Source organism: Macaca nemestrina, chromosome 1 (assembly GCF_043159975.1).
Source record: "Macaca nemestrina isolate mMacNem1 chromosome 1, mMacNem.hap1, whole genome shotgun sequence".
NCBI lineage: Eukaryota > Metazoa > Chordata > Mammalia > Primates > Cercopithecidae > Macaca > Macaca nemestrina.
This window is the reverse complement of record NC_092125.1, coordinates 124,982,510-125,007,052: the sequence shown is the minus strand read 5'-3', so window position 1 is coordinate 125,007,052 and position 24,543 is coordinate 124,982,510. Positions and strand designations below refer to the sequence as shown.

Below are 24,543 nucleotides of genomic sequence, written 5' to 3'. Positions count from 1 at the left end.
ACTGCACATCTGAGTCATGTTAACAAATAAATTCCAGGCCCCACCTGAGCGCACTGAATCAGAATCCCTGCAAGGAGGACACTGGACTTGTATTTGCACCGACCTTCCCAAGTGTTTCTTTCTCTGGTCAACTTGGGGGTGGGAATCATTGAGCCTCATCACATCATTCCAAAGCCCAAACACAAAAGCAGAACAAGAATATATTCAATGCAGTCTCTTAAAGTGGAGAAAATTCTTGGGGGAACCTAGAATTGAAGGAGACACGCCTTGCTGCTCTCCATCTTAACTTTACCCTGAGTACGGCAGAGACACGAGCCCTTCAGGACACATGCCTGAGGCAGTGACAGTCCAACTTTGGAACAACGGAAGCCCTAGTTTCAAATTCAAACTTGCTTTGAGTAGAAATTAAGTTTACGTCTTTTTGTACAGCAACAAGGCCAGTCTTCTGCAAGCCGCTCACCTTACAAGGAAAACAACAACAATCATACTACCAAGAATTCAAACTTCAGCAGACATGGGTAAGTCTTATAAATCTGTTCTAGCCAACTGAAAAGAAACCATAAATTTTGCAATTCTTTCACATTCAAGACAGTTGTGGTCACAAGATCAGAGGCACTGAGACATGAAGAAAAGACCCCCTAAAAAGGGAAAGCATTCCTTCCTGCCCTAGGACATCCCTGCCAACTTCAGGGAGGTGGGAACCCTGCTGCACTCTCTACAGTATGTGTTGCTTTTGTGTCTGGAAGGTGTCTGACATCCTGGGACCTGGATCCATTTCAGGGAGCTTGAGAAGAGCCTGAATCACTGATGGAATTGTACTGTGCTTGGAGATGGTTCAACAGGACGAGGGTAAGTGCAGAAGCACGGCCAGGTCATACTGACAGACAATGAGTGGCACTGATGGGGACAGACAAAGATGAAAAACAAAAGTTTGTGCTTCGACCTCAGAAACTCAAACCAATAACTAATTTACTCTTATAAGTAATAAGAAGCATTTTTCTATTTACATGAGAATTTAATCTCAAAACAGAAATCAGAAAAAATATTAAGTCCAGGGCGTAAAACCTAAATCATAGCTTATATTTATTCATTCTAAATAGAGCTAAGAGTAAAATCTTCTCCATAAAATATATATTGTGGTTATAACAAGGCAAAAGTCTTAATGAGAAGAGTGAATTAATTGCAGCCATGGGAAGACGGAAGTGTCATACTTCTCTTGTATATTCCAAAGTTCCAGTGAAATTCCAGGTAATAGAGGTTATTTCCCACGTTGTGAAAGCAAGATTGCAGACACTTCTGATTTTTGTCCCAGTGCTGAACGAGGGCACACCTCTGTCCTGGAAAATGATACAGGGATGAATGCTCTTCCCATGACTCATTCTGGTCATTCTTCCAGCATCACAGAAACCAAAAAATAGGAATACGGCCAAATACATGATTTGCTATCCCTCTTCTTCAGGTTTCTTACCTGTGTCTTACGGAAAATAACATTGCCTTAAGGATTATGATGAAAATAAGATATCCAAGTATGTGTACAGTTTTGAACAAAATGCCTAGTATGAATTGGTGAATAAATAATTACGTGACTTTTTACTGAATTACATGGATTCTATAAATAATTACTGAATAGCTTTTGTGATTCCTTTTTTTGGCAGTGCTCAAAATTCATCCCTGTATGACCTCAAGTAAACCATGTAACGTTGTGAACCTGCAGTTTCATCATTTTTAAAATGAAGAAACTAGACAGATTTTCACTCTGACACAGAATGTCAAGTCTCTGAGACACCAGAGAATAGATAAATTTATAGCCTTTAATACATCTCAAAGCACTGTCATTACACAGTGTAGTTGGAGGATGGTGCAGGCTGCTGAGAGGCGCACTTTCCAATGGCATTAATCCAGTCCTCCTCCCTTCACTTCCACATGAATGTTGGGTAGCCCGTGGTCACACTTATCACACCTCAACTCAGGCAAGTTCAGCAGCCACACTTAGGAGATCTGGGCTACAGGACAAATTCCCAAGTCCTAGCCTCACAAAACCTAGTTGAGGATGGAAGCTGAGAAAGTGAGGAGGTGGTTCGGGGGAGCACGCTCCCCTACTCGTCCCTCTCATCTCAAACTCACCTTCTGCTGCACAGGAACACGGAGGATCACCAACCACCCCTGACTGTGAGCTTGATCTTGCCAGGTTCTGTTAGTGGAATGCAACCACACATCAACGGTGTTAGAGCAACTCAATATATACATATGTATATATCCAATAATATTCTCTGAGAAGCATTCAAGGCCGTGTTCTTTTCAATATATGGGAAAACCAAAAACAACAAAATATCCTCAGGTTTACAACATTTCCCAAGATACATGGTCATACATGTTTTCAGGGGATATGTACAAATGATTTTGATCACTTAATACCTTGAAAAGAGCTCTTGTGGGGCCAGAATGATATTTGTAAGTGAATGATATTTGTAAGTGACAAGTATGAAACGAGTGTTCAGTGACACTAAAAAACAAATCAACCTACACATAGAGGAAGAGCTATGGACATAGGGATGTGAAACTGGTCTTAAGTGTAATAAAAAGCCAAGATGCTGCCCCAGTAAGAGAAAAGAAATCAACATAACAATGGGATGCAGCAAGAGGAATACTGAGCCAGGAGAGAAAATATTTTCAAAAATGAATCATTCATTCACTTTTCAGTAGCTACAGAAAAAAATGCAGAAGACCCAGGGGATATCATGGCAGTCTAAGTCTGATATCTTTCACATGTGGAAAAGCCTTAGGATCTGATTCAACTTAGAGAAGGTAGAGTGATTTTGTGACTACCACTAAGAAAATATAAGCTTTTGGGAAACTACCTCTACCTTGACGATTTTATACACACAAGGGATGAGCAATGAGGAATATGCTTAGATGTATTGGGAAAGAGGTGGGCCTGTAGCATTGTCACAAGGGTGCACTAACACTGAGAGTGACTGCTGAAGAAATGGTCCCCATCAGTGACCATCAGGTGAGACCAGGGCCCTAGTGTTTCAGCACATCCTGGGCAATTGGAATACAGGGCTCCTAAGATTCCATGACACCCCCACCTTCTAATTCTGTTATTGCAACTGCAGACCGTTACCTGGCACGCTGGCTGCTACCTCCCTCACTCTTGTCAGAGTTGGAGATATAGGCAGTGCATTCAGCTCTGAGCTCAGGCATCCTGGACCCTGTTTTTGTGGTTAAGGACTATAAAGTGTTGTGGGGTGTTGATCAAGTTTCTCTCAACTGTAAGTTAACAATTCCAGTTATTGTCATCTCTCAGTCCTAATGAAACCTAACTGATTTCACTAGTTTTTGAGCCATCATGTGTTTGGGTTTCTTCTCCCCAGTCCCTGGCTCTACCTCTTCTGCCACAAACGTCAGCATGGTGGTATCTGCCGACCCTTTGTCCGGCGAGAGGGCAGAGACGAACATCCTAGAAATCAACAAGGAATTGCGTACCCAGCTGGCAGAGAGCAATCAGCAGTTCCGAGACCTCAAAGAGAAATTCCTTATAACTCAAGCTACTACCTACTCCCTGGCCAACCAGCTAAAGAAATACAGTAAGTTCTATGTATAGATTCACCATCACAAAAGTGATGAATGACCACCTGTGGCCTCTGAGAAACTGAACGGTCTCTTCATCAAAATTAATGACATCCTTCCCATACCTCTAGGAAAATAGAAATGGATTTTTTAACTTCATGGTGTTAAGGATGGAAAACAGAGGCACAAAGTATTTAGCAACTTTTCCACATTTGCAGTCTGGTGTGCGGTGAGAGTAGAATTAAAATCCATCATATTGACTGCTGACACAGGCAACAGAACCACCTGTTTTTCTCAGCAATAGGCTAAATCATGTTTATGAGAATCCTCTCTGTACCATGTAAGATGCTGCAGACAGGTAACATCTAGTCTGTTGGTCTAAACGTCTGGGACTAATGAACTTCCATTCAGTACAAACTTCTTTGAGGCCCATTAGGCAAAGCTCTATTCTGGGCACCCTGGGGGAAACATAGTGACAATAAACAGCACCCGCTCTAAGGAGTTTAAAGAGGAGACTACTCCTAATAGTAACTGCGGCAGCCATAAGTGACAGCATCAAGAGCAGGGAGTACCATGGTGAGAGGGAAGTCCTGCTTCCTGGGGCACAGGCTCTTATTCCTAAAGAGGAAGAAAGCTGGCACATAAGACATTGTGGAGGTAGCAGTGTAGTGTGCAGAGCAGGGACCCTGGGCTCCTGGGCTCCATCCAAGTTGCCTATCTTCTCTGTGCCTACATTTCCTCATCTGTTCACTGGGTACTATAATAATACATACCCCAGAAAAGTGGTGCAATGACTTACATGATCCATTTCTTCTAAATCTTCTAGAACAGTTCTTGGCACAGAGAAAACACTCTCTATTAGTTCTTCATTCTACTGTGTTTAACTTAATTCAAAGTTTATTAGTATTTGGGCATATTTCTATTATAGCCTTTGGGTGTTATGCCTCATATTTTATGCAATTATATTCAGATACGATATTTTACATATTTGACATACTTGTGCTTGAAATTTCCAGTACCAGGGAAACCGTGAGTCCCATAGTGCTAAGGGTCTTCCCGACTGTGCAGGATATTATTACCTCATGCCCCAGCGCAGTGTTTTACAGGAGAGGCTGCAAGGCTTGGGAAAATGTCCCAAGATTCAGAGTCAGACCTCAGGGGCTGTGAATTCTGACTCTGCCTTGTTCCAGGTGAATCATCTTCTCAAGCTACTTGATGGGCCCTTGAGTTTCTTTCTTCCCATCTCTAAGTTGGGGAGTATCAGATAACAGAAAGTTGGGAGGTTGATAACTAAAGATGTGGAAATGCCTGCCTAGAGCCTGGTACTGGGGCTGCTTTCATCTTTTGGATGGATGCTGCCACCTGCCCTGTAGGCAGTGACCCCAGCTGCATGTCCAGCCTTGCACTGAGGCAGGTGTGTCTGTCTTTTCTCAGAGTGTGAAGAGTACAAAGACATCATAGACTCTGTGCTGAGGGATGAACAGCAGTTCGTGGAGAAGCTGGCAGAGAAGCTCAGACAAGCTGAGGAGCTCGGGTGAGTAGGCCCCATTGGGGGCAGGCAGATGGGCAGGGGTGTGAATCTCCGAAGTGCAGCAACTCAGCTGGGAGAACTAAGAGCTAAGCTGGGCCAGGAGAAGGGCAGGCATTTACATGGCAAGCACATGTCACACAAATATTTATAAAATTGAGAACAGTCATCTTAGTAAGTTATGGGTTGCAGTTATTTCTTGAACCTTGTTTTCTCTTTTTAAAACAAGGAATTGTTGAGGTGAAATTTGCATAACCAAAGTTAATTAAAAGAAAGTGAACCACCCAGCAGCATTTAGCACACTCAAATGGTGTGTGATCACCACCCCATTTACTCTTAGTTAGAATCGCCTCCTGACTGACTGCCGCATGTCATTCGTTCAATCAGTATTGTGGTCTTGACCCTGTTATTTTTTTCTTCTTATATCTTACCAATCCACTGCATTTGCACGTGGTCACATTTCTTTGCATGGCTTTAGCTCTATTTACTGCAAGATGCACTGTGTGAATTTCCATATAGAAATGTCTATGGTCAAAGTGAGGAACTGAAAAGAAATCCATTTGGAACTGATCTAGAAAGACACCGGCTTTTGTTTACAGAAAGAATAGATGAATGGAACATCATCGAGGATCTTACAGGAGCACTCTCTTACATAGAGGGAGCCTTAAAATACATATATATATACCTTAAAAATATATTTTTATTAATATTATTATTTTTCTCTTGGCCACAGGCATTTCTCCAAACATGTGCTGACCTTCTCCTTGGAGGTCTCCCTGAAGACATTCTGAAAGATATCTATATTGTAGTATTAAAACTGATCATTCATTCCTTTCTTTTATTAAATGTTCTCTACTATCTCACCTTAGGCAATATAAAGCCCTGGTTCACTCTCAGGCACGAGAGCTGACCCAGTTACGGGAGAAGTTACAGGAAGGGAGAGATGCCTCCTGCTCACTGAATCAGCATTTCAAGGCCCTCCTCACTCCTGATGACCTTGACAAGTTCCAGGGTCAGGACCTCCGAGAGCAGCTGGCTGAGGGGCACCGGCTGGCAGAGCAACTTCTCCACAAGCTCAGTCCAGGTGAGGTGGCCACGGGCCGTGATGACACACAGCTCTAGGCTTATGAAAGTCCTCAGACCTCCACACCTCCACAATGACCATTTTATGTATAGTGTATCTTTCCCGTAAACATTTGTGGCTGTGACATGACCAGGACTTCCTGGGTAAAAACAGAGATGGGAAACCCATGGGGCTGGAGGTCACAGTATTGCAAAGGTCTCCTCCTTTCTTGATGGAACGTGGTCTTTGGAGCAAGACGCAGCATTTGTCCAGTTTTAAAGGACAGGAAGGAGGCTGTGACAGGAGGCAGCTTGTTAGAGTGAAAAGAGCCCAGCCTAAGAGTGAAGGTTCCCAGGCTCTATCTTCAACGACGTCCTTAGCAACTGTGGTCAACTGATTAATTTATCCTTCCTGGGTTTCTGTCTCTAAATCTGTAAAGGCAAACAAATTGTCTCTGGCATTCAAATGTGGGAACACTTATGACTCTGTTGCACATGAGATAAAGCCCCTTGCTGTGTGCTGTTGGAGAAGGTATTTGAAGTGCTGGCATTTGGTGGTAGGAAGTGGTTGAGGCTGGAGCACTCCCCATGGAGACAGTGTCCCTGGATAACACAATCGAAGCCACGTAGGGGGCCCATGAAGTCCCTGATGTACGGAGTATTGTGGGACAAGGCTGTTTGTCCTGTTCTAAGAGAAAGATACAGGTTCTAAATGCGAGCTGTGACAGGACACAGAGCCTGTGCCTGGGAATCACATCTGTGGGAGGACTGGGGAGACAGCTGCTGAAGTTCAGAGAGAGGCTGGACAAGCCTGCAGTGATGTGAAGAGGAAAAAGTCTTTTCAATATTTGGCCACATCTTGATGGTGACCCTGCAGATCAGAAATGCATTGCCTCATGCATCAGGAAACCATTCCAGGGCATTTTGTTAAAGATAAAACATGAGAGCTCTTGTACAGTCTGGTCTCATACATATAGATGTTCATGTCTCCGTGCACATAGGGCTCACTGTGCTTGCATAGGTGAAGTGGGAAATATCTGAATGGACACTTCTGTATTTGCAGAGAATGATGAAGATGAGGATGAAGATGAGATGGATGAGGAGATTGAGAAAGTACAGGAATCACCTGCTCCCAGGTAACACTGAATAATCAGGAGCGGGTAATGGGTGGTAAAATATGAAAAGGGTCTCAGAAAGAACACAAGGCGGGTGAAGGTAGTTACAGATTCCAGATGCAGGATAAGAAACCTGCAGAGTCCACTGATTTCATGCACTCACCCAACAAGGAAATAGCCCTGTTAACATGCTTGTCCATTGTCTTCATGGTACGCGTAAGCATGACCCTAGATGAACTCACAGCCCAAGGGACTTCCTGCACACACAGAGGAGACATGTTCTCCCCTGCAGTGAAAGCCAGGAGGAGGTGCAAAGCTGCTTTCTATACGGTTGTCTTTATGTTCTTTTAAGGAAAGATAAATAACAGAGAGGCAACAAACAGAGGAATTAGGAAGTACCTAGCAAAGTTGAACACAAAGAAAAGTACCTAGACAAAGAATTTACATTTCATGTCACAATATTAAAATAAAAATAAATTTAGAAGGCACACCATCTCTGGAGTCTACAATGGCTCAAAGGCCTGTATTCCTGTGGCCACAGTAGGTTAACTACCACCCGGCTTAGACACACTGTGTGGCAGCTGTTTTTAGTCTCTGTGTGCTCTCAAGACTGTACCATACAGAGACAGCTGAGTCTCCGTCCTCAGCTCCTACCTACCCAGTGCAATGATCACCAGCCACTGTTTCGTCTCTGGTTTTCTCTGCTCTGTTGCAGAGAGGAGAGGATTGTCTGTTCCTTTTTTTTTTTTATGAGACGGAGTCTCACTGTGTCCCCTAGGCTGGAGTACAGTGGCGCGATCTCCTCTCACTGCGAGCTTCGCCTCCCGGGTTCACGCCATTCTCCTGCCTCAGCCTCCTGAGTAGCTGGGACTACAGGTGCCCACTACCGCACCCAGCTATATTTTTTGTATTTTTAATAGAGACGGGGTTTCACCGTGGTCTCAATCTCCTGACCTTGTGATCCGCCTGCCTCGGCCTCCCAAAGTGCTGGGATTACAGGCGTGAGCCACCGCGCCCGGCCTGTCTGTTCCATCTTAAAGGGAAACTCCCCTTTGCTTTCTGAGACCACTCTCTTATGCCTCCTGTCAAAACCAGTAGGACTTCCTGGGGTCCAATGCCTTTTGGTTTAATCTTCTGTCATTTCTATCCCACCGGGCACATCAGGGAGGTGCAGATGGCTGAAGGAAAGGAAGTCCCTCAGGACTCACTGGAGGAATGTACTGTCACTTGTTCAAATAGTCACGACCCATCTGACTCCAACCAGCCTCACAGGAGCACCAAAATCACATCTGAGGAAGACAAAGTCGACTCTGCTCTGGTTGTAGAGAATGAACCCTCTCATGATGAAGAGAAGGAAGCTCTAAACATTCTCCCAGGTAGCCTCTCTATTCTTTGTCCCTCCTGCCTCTGTCTAGGCTGAGGAAGATCAATTCTGAGGACAGGCTGCATACATACATATTGGTTTGATTTACATACTAAGACAGAGCTGGGTGCAGTGGCTCATACCTGTAATCCCAGCACTTTGCAAGGTTTAGGTGGGTGGGTCACTTAAGTTCAGGAGTTCAAGACCAGCTTGGGAAATGTGGTGAAATCAGTCTTTACACAGAATATGAAAAATTAGCCAGACATGGTGGTGCGTGACTGTCATCGCAACTACCCGGCGGCTGATGGGGGGAGTCATCTGGACCCAGGAGGCAGAGACTGCAGTGAGTCATAATTGCACCACTGCACTCCAGCCTGAGTGACAGACAGAGATTCTGTCTCAAAAAAAAAAGAAAAAGAAATACAGAGAGAGAGAAACAGAGAGAGAGAGAGAAAGAGAGAAAGAAAGAAAAGAAAGAAAGAAAGAAAAGAAAAGAAAGAAAAGAAAGAAAGAAAAGAAAAGAAAGAAAGAAAGAAAAAGAAAGAAAGAAAGAAAGAAAGAAAGAAAGAAAGAAAGAAAGAAAGAAAGAAAGAAAGAAAGAAAGAAAGAAAGAAAGAAAGGAAAGAAAGAGAGAGAAAGAAAAAAGGACAGAAGGAGAGAAAGGAAGGGAAGGGAGAGAAAAGAAAAGAAACTATGAGGGAATATTGCACACAGTTATCTGAGGGTCAGAGACCTTTCCTCTCCTCCTTGACCCATGGCATCACTTTGTCTTCCTGGCCCCAATGTCAGCATGTTGGACCACAGGCAGGTGTGACAAAGTCATAGCCATCTGTGTACAGGAGGTAGCTGTCAGGCCTCCTGGCTCGGTTCCTATGACTCTTGTCACATGCAATAATGATTAGTGTCCCTCAACAATGTTCATGGAGTTCCTATGCCTGTCACAGGCCACTGACAGTCTTGCCTGTGTATTTGGAGCTGTTGTTTCTCTGCATTCACTGTTCTCAGCCCCAGGCTTGGTCTCCTTTAAATCAGCTTGTCCCAGCTAAGCAGCCACCTTGAAAGCAGGACATAAACACTTATACCTTTATCTTGCTTGTAGTTTCCCTAAACAAGGCTGGGCTCTGAGTTCTTCAAACCATGAGTGGCCAATGTTTCTGTGTAGTACCACAGATCCATTTTTATGCAGGGGTTGTTAGAATTTATCCATCAGTTCAGTCTCCTATATAAATTTCTCTAACCATTCATTGACCATGATATATGATGAGATAAATCGGTATTGCAACAACACTTCTGGAGAGTAGTTAGGGCAATTCTTGAATTCTTGTGAGAAAAGTTTTCTTTAACTGTTGGCACAGACTTAGATCAGAGGAGAGGTGATTGTTATCTACCAGATGAGGGAGATTTTGTTTCATGGGCCTGGAAAGGAGGCTCATCTACTTCTGACAAGACTTAATTTACGGTGCCTTACAACCTTCCTGTCAAAATGTCACATTCTTACACTGAAGATATTTGTGTCTTGCGCCATGACTGGGCACTGATTCCTTACTGTGACCTGCTCTTCTGAATTTGTTTACAGAAAATCAAAATGATCGTGAGGAAGAACAGGGGAATGTGCCAGTGCTCCCCAGGTAACTGTGAATTTGTGGGCTGTTAGTTCAGTAGTGACACCTGGACACCACGGATCCAGGGAAAATAGGAAGTGACGAATAGAATTGTCTCATCCATTCATCCAACTGCAAATTACCCCTTTTACAATGTTGTCTTCTTTATTGTGGTACTTGAATACCTTTCATTTCTTAATCCCGCTCAAGCATAGGAACAGACAATCAGTTGAGCCAGGTGAACTGACTAAACTCAGGGATTTCCTGATCTCACCTGTGGTCTCCCATGTGGTTAATCCAGAGTGAGATGCATATCTGCTTTCTCTCTGTTTTGTGTCAGCATGTTGGCAACTACTTAGTTGCAAGAGAGAAATTAAAAATAAAAATTTCGTATGATGTCAAAATTTGAAAAAGGGGGAACTTAAAAACACAGCATCTGTGTGTCTGGAATGCCTCAAGAGCTCTGTTCACTTAGATGCTGCATGTAAATGTCAACGCCATTTGTGTGAAGGAAGTGAAGGCCTGTGTTAGTTCTCTCTGCTGCAGGTCATGCTGCTAGTTTACAGGGAGAGTCTGGGTCTCCTGCAGCAGCTCCTTTGTGGCAAGTGCCCTGAGCACCTGCTGCTGGCATTTGCTCTGTCCCCAGGGCAGTCACATCCACCCCACATTTAGAAGGATGACTTTTCTCTCTTGGAGAGGCTCCCCTTTCGCTTTCTCTAACCACTCCCTTTGTGTCCCATCAAATCACCTGAGATGCTATGGTGTTGAGTCTGTCTTGATCTAATCTGCTGTCGTTCCTATCCTACCCGGCTCATCAGGAGGGTGCAGGAGTCTGAGGAGAAGGGAGTCCTGCAGGACTTACTAGAGGAATGTGATTTTTCTCATTCTAGACACCATGATATATCCAACTCTTACCTGCATCATGAAGTCACTTTCTTGGCACTGGATGAAGAGAAAGTTTGCTCTGCTCAGGATGTTGCCAGGGATTACTCCAATTCCAAATGGGATGAAGCCCCACTTGGCTTCCTAGGTAGGCTCCCTATTCTTTGCACCCCACAATCTGTCCATAATGACAGATTTCATACCTTCAGGAAGACAATATGCTTATACACTGGTAGAACCAGGCTCTAGGATTGAGTTTGAAAAAAGGCATCCTAGGAGTCAGTGTTTTGCTCCATCCTCCTCCACAACCACACATTGTCTTTCATCTTTGCCCCATTGTCAAATCACTGTACCCAAGGTTGACCTGACAAATTCACACCAACCTCTGCAGCCTGGGTGCAGGATGTATCCACCAGTCCTCCTGATTTAGATTTAATCTGTCACCTCACATGAAATCTTCTAATTTTCCTTCTCAAATAACCTGAGTTTCTCTGCCTGTCCAAGGCCACTGGCAGCCTTATCTATATCCTTGGAGCTGTCATTACCCTCGTTCACTTCTCTCAGGCTAGACTCCCTCCCCTTTTAGCAGGCTTGTCTTAGCTAAGAGGTCTGTGAGTACCAGAACATGACACCACTATTAGATTTTGTATGTTTCTGAAAGGAGGCTGGGCCCTGGAACTCCCTGCCACATGAAAGGCCTATGTTTCCATGTAGCGTTAGAGAATCATTTGATTTAATCTGTCCCTCTAAATGTAAATTCTACAAAAACACCGAAAACAGCTTATCTGAAGGAAACATGCTGAATACTGCAGTAACCTGCTAGGAAACATTTAAGTAGCTCTCCAGGATCTGTTAGTAAATAGAATATGGTTAACATTTTGCTGTGACTCAGGACAGAAGGGACTGTGATGATGACCTGTCATATCAGGGAGATTTGCTCCATGGCTCAGGAAAGCAAACCTAGTGACTTCTCACAAGGCTCACCCTGAGGCCTCCTGGAAAATTTCTCTCACAATAGCCTGTTATCACACCGAGTATATTTATGCCCCTAAGTAGGTTTGGACACAAGGTTGTGAATGTATAAATGTGATTAAGTTCATCTGACTGGTCTTCTCTTAATTTACTTGCAGAAAAGCAAAATAATCTTGAAGAGGTGAAAGGAAAACAAACAATTGATCCCAGGTAATTAAAGAAATTCAGGGGCTGTCTATTCAGGGGTGACACCTGTGGAACTCATATCCACAGAAAACCAGAAAGTCCTGAATATCAGGACTTCAGCCAACCAGAAATGATCCTTTCTAACCATGTTTTACATTTTCATTGTGATCCTTGCATTGTTAGCCATTTCGTGTTAACTTCTCAGGTTCAGTACATAAAACCAGTTGATCCTGTAAAAAACTAATCAGTCCCAGCGATTTCCTTAAAGCAGCGATCCTCTTATGTTTTCAACCAGCCTGAGATGCATATCTGCTTTCTGCTAGTTTTGCATTAACACAATGCTAAGCATTTCTAGGCAAGGAAATTGGGTAGAAAAAAATTATTATACCACACATAATAATGAGAGAAGGACTTCATGGCATGAGAGTTTGGGGATATAATTATGCCTCAAATGCTATGTTTACTTGGCCCCTACCCATAAAATTTAATACCATTTTTAAAAAAGGAATGAAGCTACCGTTATGGAACAGGATATTCAGTGAGTCACAACTGCACCATACAGAGAGACTCAGTCTCCTTCCTCAGAAAATCGTGATCTGGCCACTTCGCTGAGCTCCTGATGCTTCTCTCTCTCTCTCATCTCTCTTTCCCTTTCTCTGTATTGCAACCTACCCCATGGCAACCACACTGTGACCCACCGAGAAGAGGAGAATGTTGAACTCTTTAATGGGCTGACCAATTTGATTTCTGCCATCACTCCCTCCTGCCTCACGTGAATCCAGCAGGGCTCTGAAACTCCTTGGATTAATCCTTACTCCTTCCTACCTTACAGGCTCAGCAGGGGACCACTGAGGGGGGACAAGCGTGAAGTCCCCCAGGAGTCACTGGATGGATGTTGCTTGACTCCTTCCATCCTTCCTGAACTACCTCACTCCTACTGCCCTTATGGGAGCACTTTGTACTGTTTTGAAGAAATGCAAGTCAGCTTGGCTCTTGTAGACAGTGAGTACTCCATTGTGACCACAATAAATCTCCAATTGGTGTCCCAGGTAGACTCCGTAATCCTTGCACCCCTGGCTGGACAGAGATGTGTCATTGGGGTGGGCATGACTCACAGACACAGGATGTTTTGCATCAGAATCAAAAATCAAGTTGGAAGCACAGACATGGGGTGGGTCAGTGAGCTTTGCTCTCTTTCTCATCTCAGACCAGGCCTGTGTCACCCTGGGCCACTGTCACGACATTGACAAATTCAAACCAACCTACGCAGCACGTGCCCAACAGGTGTCGGTCAGGCCTCTTAATCTGAATAAGATTTGTCTTGCCAGCTATTGTGTTCCTTACAAGTTCCTTTCTGTAACCATGTCCTTTGAGATTCTATGCCTGCCCAAGGCCTGTGGCATCTTAGTCTACTTTTCCTTAAAGATATTACCCAAGTTTCAAAGAACCTAGCCTCATTATCTGTGTCTCTGATGTTGGCCTGTTTTAGGTGAGCAGTACATTTGCTTTTGTTATGTGTCTAGAAACAAGACTGGGCCTTGTCACTCCTAGATGTCACAAACAACCAATGTCTCTTTGTAGTACCAAAGTTTCATTTTGATTCGAGGGTCTGTACGTTCTCTCCTTCATTCTAATTTCAGTGTCTAAAATCCTTGCAACCTTGAACAATGTGGGTATTTGATGACTGAAGGCTGAATAGTGCAGTTTTCCTTCTAGAAAGCCATTGAAGTGTTTGCCTTGAATTGGTGTGAAAAATTTGCATAGCTATTTGCACAAAATCAGGACTGTTGATGTTGTGATAACGATCTATAACAACAGGGAGATTTCATTCCTAGGCTCAGGGAAGAAAACCAAAGCATCTCTCTCTTGACAGGACCTCAGGCCTCCTGGAATGTTTCTCTCACATTGTCCTGTTCTCCCACTGAGGAAGCTGATGTTCCTATGTTAGGACTGCACAGTGGGCTGTTTGTGTGTGTAGGAGAACCTGCTTAATGTGTCTGTCTCTGTCTGAATTTATTTGCAGAAATTGAAAAGGATCAAGAGGAGCTAGAAGATCAAGACCCACCGTGCCCCAGGTAACTCTGAGGAATCAGGGACAGTTAATTCAGTGTTGATATCCGGAGTCTCGGATGCAGGGAAAATCAGAGTGTGCAGAATATACCTGCTCCACCTGTTCAGCCAGCCATGAAATAGCCGTATTCATAAGGCTGACTCTTTTCATTGTACACCTGTATTTGTATTTCTTCCTTATTAATTCATTTGAATTCTACTAATCTGCATTCAGTTGACTCTGTTGAACTGATCAATCACAGACATTTTCTTCAGTTCCCTTTTCTGTCCTTTTTGCTTAAGTGAAGTTGAGCTGCACATCTGATGTCTGCCTCTTTGGCATTACCATGTTTACAAGTATTTGACAGCAGAAAAGTGAATGAAAATAACTCTGTCATGCTACAATGTTGAGAGCAAGAGATGTTGAGGATACAGGAACTCTGTCTGGGAAGCCTCAAGAGCCTGTATTAATTTGGCTACTGATACTAATTTCAACAAAATGTATGCAAAAGTGCCCAATGCACTGTGTCCTGGCAGTTTCCCACAGGGATCACTCCATTACCTTCCTCCCCAGATCATTGCCTGCCCAGTGCACTGAGAGCCTGTCACACTCTGTTTCCTGCTCAAGACAGGGAATGATGGTTGTATCTCCCTGAGGGGACTGTACTTTGCTTCCTCTGGGCCTTCCTGAGGGCCTCCCTATAGAACCAGCTGGGCGCAGTGGTGTTGGTTCTCTCTGTTGTTTATCTTCTGTCATCTTTACCCCAGGTTGATCCAGGATCTGCCAGAGGTGAAGGAGCAGGAAATCCCAGAGGACTCCGTGGATGAAGTTTACTTGACTCCTTTAGTTCACCGTGACCTATCTGACTGCCACCAGCCTTATAGCAGCACCTTGTCCTCACTGGAGGATCAACTTGCCTGCTCTGCTCTGGATATAGCCTGTGAGTACTCCAGCCTGGAGGTCACAAAGCTCCACTGTCATCCCAGGCAGCCTCTGTATGTTTTGTTTCTGCAACTCGTGCAGCTGAGACAGACCACCTCCGCAGGCAGGCCCTAGACACTGAGCCTGTTTTGAATTTGGCTCTTGGATCCAGTTTTCAGCACAGACATCCACTGGGTAGAACTTCCTCTTCTCCTGTCCCAAGTGACTCCTCTGTCACCTGGCTCCTTCTCACAAGAGCAGGCTGTGACTGTCAAAACAGGCCAGACAGGGGTGTGGTGAGGGCTTATGGCAAATTCTTGGCCACAGTATATTTATATAACAGACCCCCTTCTTTAAGATACGGCATCTCTGTTTTCTGAAATTATGTTGCAAACTACATGTCCTTATCTCTTCTCTGGCCATCCATCTATGCTGGGAGTTTTTCCCAATTATGTGGAGGCCTGTTTCATGATTCCTGTGTCCCAGGCTAGATTCTCTTCTTCAGGGATCCCCAGCCATAGGGCCATGGGCCGTTATGGGTCCATGACCTGTTAGGAACTGGGCCGCAGAGCAGGAGGTGAGCGGAGGGAGAGCTTTTCAGCCTGGATTCCACCTCCTGTCAGATCAGCAGGGGCATTAGATTCTCACAGGAGCTCGAATCCTATTGTGAAGTGCACATGCCAGGAATCTGGATTGTGCTTTCCTTATGAATCTAATGCCTGTTGATTTGTCACTGGCTCCCAGTGACTGTCACCCCAGATGACACCACCTAGTTGCAGGAAAACGAGCTTAGGGTTCCCACTGATTCTACATTATGGTGAGTTGTATAATTGTTTCATTATATATTACAATGTAATATTTCTAGAAATAAAGTGCACAGTAAATGTAATGTACCTGAATCATCCCACAACCATTCCCCCTAACCTAGTCCCTGAAAAACTGTCTTCCATGAAACCAGACCCTGGTGCCAAAAAGGTTGGGGACTGCGGCTCTACTTCCTCCGAGGGGTCTTCCCTCCACTGACGCAGTCCAGTGTCCCTTCCTCTATGCGTGGCCAGGCTTGCATCCTCTGCAGAGCTCCAGTGGTTTTCTCCACGTGTGGGTTTCTAGTTTCAATCAAGTTTTGGGCTCAGTGCTATATGCTCATGAAAACCATCCACAACTAGTGTCCCTCATGAGGTTCTGGCGTAACCGATGAGCAAAGCAGAGTGGTCCTGTCCCCACGACGTCCAGAAAACCCTTTCTCTGAGCAAGTGCCCCTTGAGATAGCAGCTTCACAGGACGTGTAAAAACCAAATCCAATTTTCATTTCTTCTTGCTCATTCTCTCTCTTTTTTTTAACTTCTATTCTGGGAATTTCATGTAGATTTTTGGGGGTTTTACCCATTACATTGTCTTCTAGTAAGAGCAAGTAACTCTGTGATGTCCCTCAGTATATTGGATTATGTTGTAATGAAATTAACAAAAATGCCAGGTGTGGTGATTCATGCCTGTAATTCCAGCACTTTGGGAGACCAAGGAGGTGGATCGCCTGAGCTCAGGAGTTTGAGACCAGCATGGGTAACATGGTGAAACCCTGTCTCTACAAAAAAAATTAGTGGGGCATGGTGGTACACACCTGTAGTCCCAGCTTCTCGGGAGGCTGAGGTGGAAGGATCACCTGAGCCTGGTTAGTTGAGGCTGCAGCGAGCCACGATTTCACCACTGCACTCCAGCCTGAGCAACAAAGTGAGACCCTGTGTCACTCTCTCACAAACACACACACACACAGAAAGAAACTAGCAACAAAGATGTTGGCCTCTATTCTATTTTGGTCAGTAAGTGCCTTTCATACTGGGACCATCCCCATTCCCATTTTGCATTTCTCCCTGAGTTTCAAAAAAGCAAATACTTTTCTAGGATCACAGTGATTCATGAAACAATTAAAATACACACTGTCCTTGCACCTGCTGTATGTCCTGCCCCTTTGCAAGCAAGCTCTGTCCTGCTATAACTCATTCAGGGTTCAAGGGACACTGCCAAGTGGGCAGTGGCATCTCCATGTTGGAGCTGAGGTCACTGAGGCATTTTTAAGAAAACAGAAAACCTTACAGAGAATGAGGATGTGGAGAGGGGAGGAGAGAGAGGACCCCACAGCAACGTGGATCCAGCCCTGCAGGCCCTGTCTGTATCCTGAGCCCAACCTGGACTGGCGTAATGTCATTGGAAGTCTTTTCTTAGTCCACTCAGAATGTGTATTCCTCTCCCTGTGGAAATGGAAATAATCTGTTTAAGGGGTGCCACTCGAACGCCACTGGAGCAGTGGGTAATGTGAGGATCGTGTCCTCTGTTACCTTCCTAAGGAACCGCACATGCTGATCTGTGGCTCTTGTGGCCCCTGAATTTCCGGGAAGGGACTGGTCCCTCTCCTACATTGCCTCTGTCTGCTGACACCCACTATATGGCAATAGGATGGATATGTGTGGGCAGGGGGTCAAACCATTATAGGCAATGGGAAATTCAAAATGCCCCAGAACCCAGAAATTTTGCCTCACTTAGTGTTTGGTCTGTAGCATCCCAGCCCCCTTTCTCGTGGTTCTTTCTCAAAGCCTCGCAGCTCTAACTCTTGGCCTGTTCTTACAGCCCTGTGTGGGGAAAAAACAGCTCCACCTCTCTTGCGAGCTGAGGGCTCTCTAGAACTTTCCCTCTAGACACAGGAAGGAGATGAATAATAACCGAATAATCGGGATGTTCTTGTTAGACGATCCAAAGCCCTCTGGGCTGCAGCAGAGGTTTTTCATTCAGGGACACCCCAGCCTGGGCCCCTGCCCTGTCAGCGTCCCCAGACACAGACAGAAAAGGTGACGTCGCTTGCATTCAGGCACAGACAGGAAAGGTGATATCGCCTGCATTCACATGAGGTCTGTCTGTGTGGCGTGGGTCACTGGGTGGCTTTACTGAGAGCAGGGACATTAGGGATGGGTGTTCTGGTCGTCTTAACAAAGGGAAAACTCAGGTTGTTCTTACCGAAGCCCCTTCTCCTTTCAGCTCCCACCAAGAGGGCCTGTCCCCAAGGGACTTGGAGTGCAGACTTGAGCTACCACCTGTCAGAGGTGCAGGCTTCACAGGCACAGCTGGAGCCCAAATGTCTGCGACTACAGCTGGATCAAGGGAATGGCTTGGCCAGGCAGGGCCTTTCCTCTACCACTTGCAGCTTCTCAGCCAATGCTCATTCTGGGAACCAATGGCCCTTCCAAGGTAGGGAAGGAAATGGCGTCATGAAGATCTAATCCAGGTGTTGGTGGTCACGGTGCTGTGGGTGGAGGAGAGAATGGGACCACTCTGTGCTTCCTCAGGGTCAAGTTGAAATTCACGATGCTCCAACCCAGTGAGATGAGCAAAGGTTCTGGGTTTGCCACTTTCTGCTTGTTGACTTTAGCTTAGGTTTTTGTGTTTTTGCTATTTACATCTCTGTTCCCTCATCTGAGATAGCTGAAAAATTACATCTACCTGCAATCTCTGTTGGGAATATTAATTATTATAATTTCCAAAGGGCCTGATTCCATAAGAATTGCCCCATAAACCTATGAATAGGTGTTATCTAATCCTTTTATCTTTCTGCTCAATTTACACTTAGAAAGTGACTTCACGGATGATGTGTCCTCTGAGATAGAGCAGTTATGAAGATCTCTGCTTTCTAGGGCCCCTCCTCCTCTCCTTTCTCACACAGACTCCTCTGCCAGTTTTCTTCCTCTCCTTCCCCATCCCTCATGAAGCCAATTTTCCCCTATCAGGCACTTTCAGTAACAACCTATGAGGCACATTGAGTAACAGTGTAAATCCTGGGCCCACACTCAGTCTCCTGACATGTCCAGCTTCCTCTGCTTTTTTTCCTGCTTTTTTTTTGAAATAAAAGGGACCATGGAAAGTGTTCACATTAGTGTCTTTTATGAAATTCCATTTAGTTTAAATTCTCCACTCATGTCCACGGCCATGTCCTCAGTTCCTGTCTCACAGGGATCCACTTCTGCTCAGATTTCCTTAAAACCCAGGGTCGTGTTCATTCTCACTCTCTTCCCACTCAGTATCTCCTCCTGGAGCCCCTGGGGATGCCTGGTGCTCATCTGTCAGGCGATGCCCTCGGCTGAGGAATGAGGGGACCCCTGTCCTCAGGAGGAGGGAGGGTTGGATGAGATAACGAGCACCATATGGGTCCAAGGAGAGGACACATGGAAGGCGCTCAGGGAGTGTCGGGGGATACGCAGTCCCTGACATGTCCCGGGATGACTTATTTAAACTGATTTCTTCCCACTGGACTCTCCTTTGCTTCTCTATGGATTCTCACACCCCTAGCCAAGACTCACCCCACTGGCTCAGACACACTCCCTGTTGCTCACTTTCCCTGCAGTCCAGAGCCTGAACCAGGGACCAGGTAAGAGGATAGAGTGAATGCCTTTTGTTTCATTAATATTTTCCTTCACCTGGTGATTTCTCCTGCTGTCTACCAGGTCATTTGTTTCTTCCACACCTTTTCTTTCTCATTCTTCTCATGTCTCTAATTTTTTTTCCCTATTTCATTGGACCAGAATAGTGATGATACTGTTACATTCAATCTCTCCCAAATCCCTATATAATATTTTTCCTTTAAAATAACATGTACAGGCCAGGCGTGGTGGCTCATGCCTGTAATCCCAGCACTTTGGGAGGCCGAGGCAGGCAGATCACGAGGTCAGGAGATCAAGACCATCCTGGCAAACACTGTGAAACCCTGTTTCTACAAAAAATACAAAAAAAAAAAAAAAAAATTAACCCGGCGTGGTGGTGGGTGCCTGTAGTCCCAGCTTTTCGGGAGGCTGAGGCAGGAGAATGGCATGACCCGGGAGGCAGAGGAGCTTGCAGTGAGCAGAGATCACGCCACTGCACTCCAGTCTGGGTGACAGAGCAAGACTCCGTCTCAAAAAAAAAAAAAATTAAAAAAATTAAAAAGTAAAATAACATAATATGTACAGATATATGCATTTATGTCATTTGTCCCATTATGTGTGACTATGTATATCTGGTGTGTATACTACATAGGGTGTATATATATGCAGTAGATCATATAATGATGCAACTTTTGTAAATTCTCTAGGTTTAGTCTTCCTGATTCTTTCCTCCCATCAGCTGCTGTCACCTCTGTCTGGTCTCACCTCTGTGCCACATGGGCTGCCACCCTGCCAGGCCCTTTCATTCCCATCTCCTGTGTGAACTCAGCTCTGATTTAACTTTGATTTTTGTAATCTCTGCTCTCCCCAAAGCATAGCCTACATAGAGTATTATTTCCTTGGCTTTATATTATCTACCTGGAAGCTATTAATCCTGTGTTTCTTATTGATGTAAATTGGCAGTGCCTTTGGCTCCAGGCAATCTTGTCATTACTGAGTAATGTAGGAAAGATCAACAAAAAAGAAAATTTTAAAGTGACTCTACTGGCTTCCCCTTACCCGTTGGACGTTCTTGTCCAAGACCCCCTTCTTGATTTGATGTCCTCTGGGTGGAAGAGAAAGTCACAATTAGGTCATGGATGCCAGTGAATCCCGCTGACTGTGTTTTTATTTTCAGAGCTGGTTTTAGAGCCCTCCCTGGGGATGAAGAACCCTCCCCAGCTGGACGATGATGCACTTAAAGGCTCAGCAGACAACACACAAGGGCATCAAGTCATTGGCCAGATTCACGCCTCCAGTGTCCTGAAACCAAAGATCATCAAACGAAAATTCTCATTCAGCAAGTGGAGACTGGCATGCAGATTCCCTGGCCTGCAAGCTTAGAGTGCAGAGGTAATCACATCTATGGCAGATAGCTGCACTCACTTCTTATTTCTCTGTCTATTATTGACAGCTCATTCTCCTACTGCTTTTTCTCTTCCATTTGTTCTAACAGCTGCTGTAACCTCTGTCTGGTGTTAACTCTGTGTCCCATGGGCTCCCACCCGACAGGCCCTTTCTGTCCCCATATCCTCTTTGCTCTCTGAACTCTGCTCTATTCCTTCTTCTAGTGTCTTGACAGCCCCTCTCATGGCCACAGGAGAGCCAGGCCTCCTTGTCCTCATCCAAGTGCATAGTTTAAGCTGCTGAACACAGGAATATTTGCCTGGAATCACACTCTCTCTTGGGAAATTTAATTTTCCTCTCTGCATCCCAACTCCATTGCCTCTTTCTGCAGAAATCATTGCTTCAATACATCATTTACACATCGATTTTCCTCGAGTCTTCTTCTGAGCAACCCAACTGAGTCAACTCTTAATCATCACTTGTTCTTCTGAATGAGGAGTGTTAAAACTAAGCACAAAGAGCCCCACTTAGGAAACTAAATTAGAACCGGGGTCACAGGCGGGAGTTCCCCACTGGCCTGGAGTCAGGTTTGTCTTCAGCCCAAGATGTGCAGCCTAGTGCCAACGTGGGTGGGGTTGCCAGGGTCTCAGTGTTCTCACCTCATGGACTCATTTGAGCTGATGTTAACTGGAGAACATTTATCACATACTAAAGGGACATCACTCCAAAAGTACATGCAGAGGGCAGGACTTCAAAACCATCATGAGGTTCATCGTTCCAACCTCTCTCCTTTTTATTCTCATTTCCACTTCTACAAGTCCAGTGAAGGGTCTAAAATGCAAGTCTAAAATGCATCTTGAGGCCAGCGTATATGAGAGAGCATTTTATGAATTAACTTTGAGAAAAGTGACTCCAGGACCAGCTTTATGCATACACAAGATGACAGACAAGAATCTGTCTACAGGACAATGTTTGCTTTGGCCCAGCCCAGTTGATAAGAGAGAGATTGAACTGAAATTGTCAGGGAGAAGGCTACAATACATAGAACCACTGGGAACAAAGCCAATCATGAGAGAATTGGGGAAAGGAAAGCAAATGATGAGAAACTGGGCTGGTCCATTTATATCTCTAAATCCTGCTTCCATGTAATAAGCACCTGCTGAGGTTTCCATTAAGATGAATGCCTTGAACTCACACCTCCAGATTCTCACTTACATGGCCTGGGGTGTGGTTTGAGCATCTGTAGTTTTAAAATGCTCCCATGTGATTCTAATATGTGGCTAAAGGTGACAAGGACCCCTGGTGTACCGTGACCTCAGGTTACCAACATGGAAGTGTCGCATACGTGTGGCTACTCCACAGAAAAGGCTGAGTATCCATCAGTCTTTGATGGGATCTGTATTTCCCTCTCAATAGTACTGTTTGTATAGCATAGAAAAAATCAATAAGAGAACAAGAAAATTAATAGGTTAGACTTTTAGCCTCTGCTTGAAGCACACTTGCTCAGTTTTGAATAAAAGATAAGAAATAGTCATTATATTAACACCTAATGTATTGAAATAATACCTCCCATATTACATATAGTGGAATTTAGTATTTTTTCTTTTTTCTTTTTTTTTGCATTTTAAAGGAAAACTTCCAGTTTACATTTCCCCACACCCATTTTATAGCCCACTCATGCGCTCACCACTGCAATGTGAAAATTTTACTTTTGGTCAATTATTGTCCTTCTGCAAAATCGCCAAAGAGAACTCATCAGTCTCACTATCCTGAAGAGAATACAGTAACACAGTAAGACTGAAATTCTGCAAGAGACTGTGTATGAATACTTCTTCATACCTCTCTTCACACTGGCATAAAATATTAAAAAGAAACCTTTCCCAAAATGTACTAGGGGAAAACAGTAAGTGGGAGGGGAGAATGTAGTAAAACAAAAACTAATCCATTTCACTTTGTACTTCAGAGTTTTCTTGCTCTAGATATTGAGAATATTTCTAGAAATGCCTTAAGGTGGAACCAGATGTGAAATCAATTTCAGGGCATTAAGGAAAATATGTTGGGCCGTGGTTATAGTCCCTGCTCTCTCTTTGCTAACACCATTTTGAGTCGCTTTTTAAAAATTCCCGTTCTTTCCTGATCCCCTTTGGACAAATACTTATAATTATCTTCTTTTTTTTTTTTTAACTAGCCAAAGAAGCAGCAGCAACATCATATTTATTTGTAAAACTTTATTGCCGTCCTAACCAAGGTGACCCAACCGTCTCTCATGACTGTTGAGACCTCCAGATTGGAGCCTTTCCTCTTGCTTTCTCCAATCTTTGTTGAAACGGCCTTAGTGGGTGGATTCTAATTCCTGGGTTGTCAATAGCAAGTCATGTGGCCTTAGTTCAATCTTACCCCTGTGGCATCACTACTTCTCTGTCGTAAAAGATGGACCTGGATGTGATGTTGTCTGAGGTTCCTGCTGCTTCTCCCATCCCATGGCCCTCCCATTCCGCCCTAAAAGACTAGGACATGGAGTTGTAATGGGGTGGGTTTCTCTGCAAAGGGTCCTCTCCTCCTGCTCCCCTCTGTTTCTGGGCAGGCATGATGGATGCTGAGCACATCCTCACTGGGAGGAAAAGCCATCACTCTGCTCCAGACAGAGGGGATCAGGAGGAAAAGGGCTGATGTTCCCCACTGCTGGTTGTGCATAGGTGGGGTCCTTATATCCTGCACCCCAGGCTGACTGGAAGTTCAGGGAAGTTCAGGAGTGTTTTTTTCTCGCTTGTGGATGGTGCTTCACCCTTCAGTAAACCCACGGCCCACGCTTCAGCTCATCCTCCTGGCAGGTGATCCTTTTGCCCCTGATATATCACTACCTAGCAATCCGTCCAGACTCAGCCATCAGGAGGACCTGACAAAAATGCTCATTTGATTTTTTTCTCTCTCTCCCCTACAGATACCAAATACTGCTGGAAGGATGCAAAGGGTGAAAGGATGTCACAAAAAGTAGCTTTTCCACTTGATGAAAACAACTAAAACAGCAAAGAAAGTTCAAATCAAAACACAATACTGCAGGGGTCCTTCACTGAGGATTGAATTTTAGACACAGAATACTCTTGATGGTTTCAACCCACTATGCTCCTTTGATTTGAGAAGCCACAGTCCATCCCCCTCCAATTGTAATCAATGCCTAGGGAGACCAATGCCCAGATGGACAAACAACATTCACAGGCCTTAGCCCTGCTCCTCTCAATTCCCATCGTGTAGAGAACAGGAGTCAGGAGCCGCTGGCAGGAGACAGCATGTCAGCCGGAACTCTGCCAGGGCAGAGTATGAACAATGCCATGTTCTTGCTGAAAACGCTTAGCCTGAGTTTCACAGGAGGTAACCCTCAGACAACTGCAGAATGTAGAACATTGAACAGGACAACTGACCTGTCCCCTTCAAACAGTCCATGTCACCACCAAGAACACAACAAAAACAAGAAGAGACAATTTGGGCTCAAAAAGACTAAAAAGG

General features: G+C 44.7%; 1 protein-coding gene across 3 annotated transcripts; it reads left to right on the top strand.

The window, feature by feature from the left end:
* Positions 1-435: 435 nt before the first annotated feature.
* LOC105489246 (NBPF family member NBPF4-like) lies at positions 436-24,331 on the top strand. Of its 3 annotated transcripts, XM_071068714.1 has the most exons (16): positions 436-518; positions 747-849; positions 3,375-3,587; positions 5,005-5,104; positions 5,968-6,182; positions 7,224-7,296; positions 8,440-8,651; positions 10,215-10,266; positions 11,130-11,269; positions 12,252-12,303; positions 13,112-13,281; positions 14,303-14,354; positions 15,097-15,269; positions 18,278-18,487; positions 20,831-21,045; positions 23,981-24,331. In XM_071068714.1, the coding sequence occupies exons 2-15, from the start codon at positions 831-833 to the stop codon at positions 21,034-21,036; spliced, it is 1,887 nt and encodes a 628-aa protein (XP_070924815.1). In that variant the 5' UTR covers positions 436-518; positions 747-830; the 3' UTR covers positions 21,037-21,045; positions 23,981-24,331. The 3 variants fall into 3 exon arrangements, with proteins under 3 accessions (XP_070924815.1, XP_070924842.1, XP_070924805.1); XM_071068741.1 differs by lacking the exons at positions 436-518; positions 747-849 and adding an exon at positions 2,464-3,272; XM_071068704.1 differs by lacking the exons at positions 436-518; positions 747-849; positions 23,981-24,331 and adding an exon at positions 19,583-19,661 and having other exon boundaries at positions 20,831-20,957.
* The last annotated feature ends 212 nt before the right edge of the window (positions 24,332-24,543 follow it).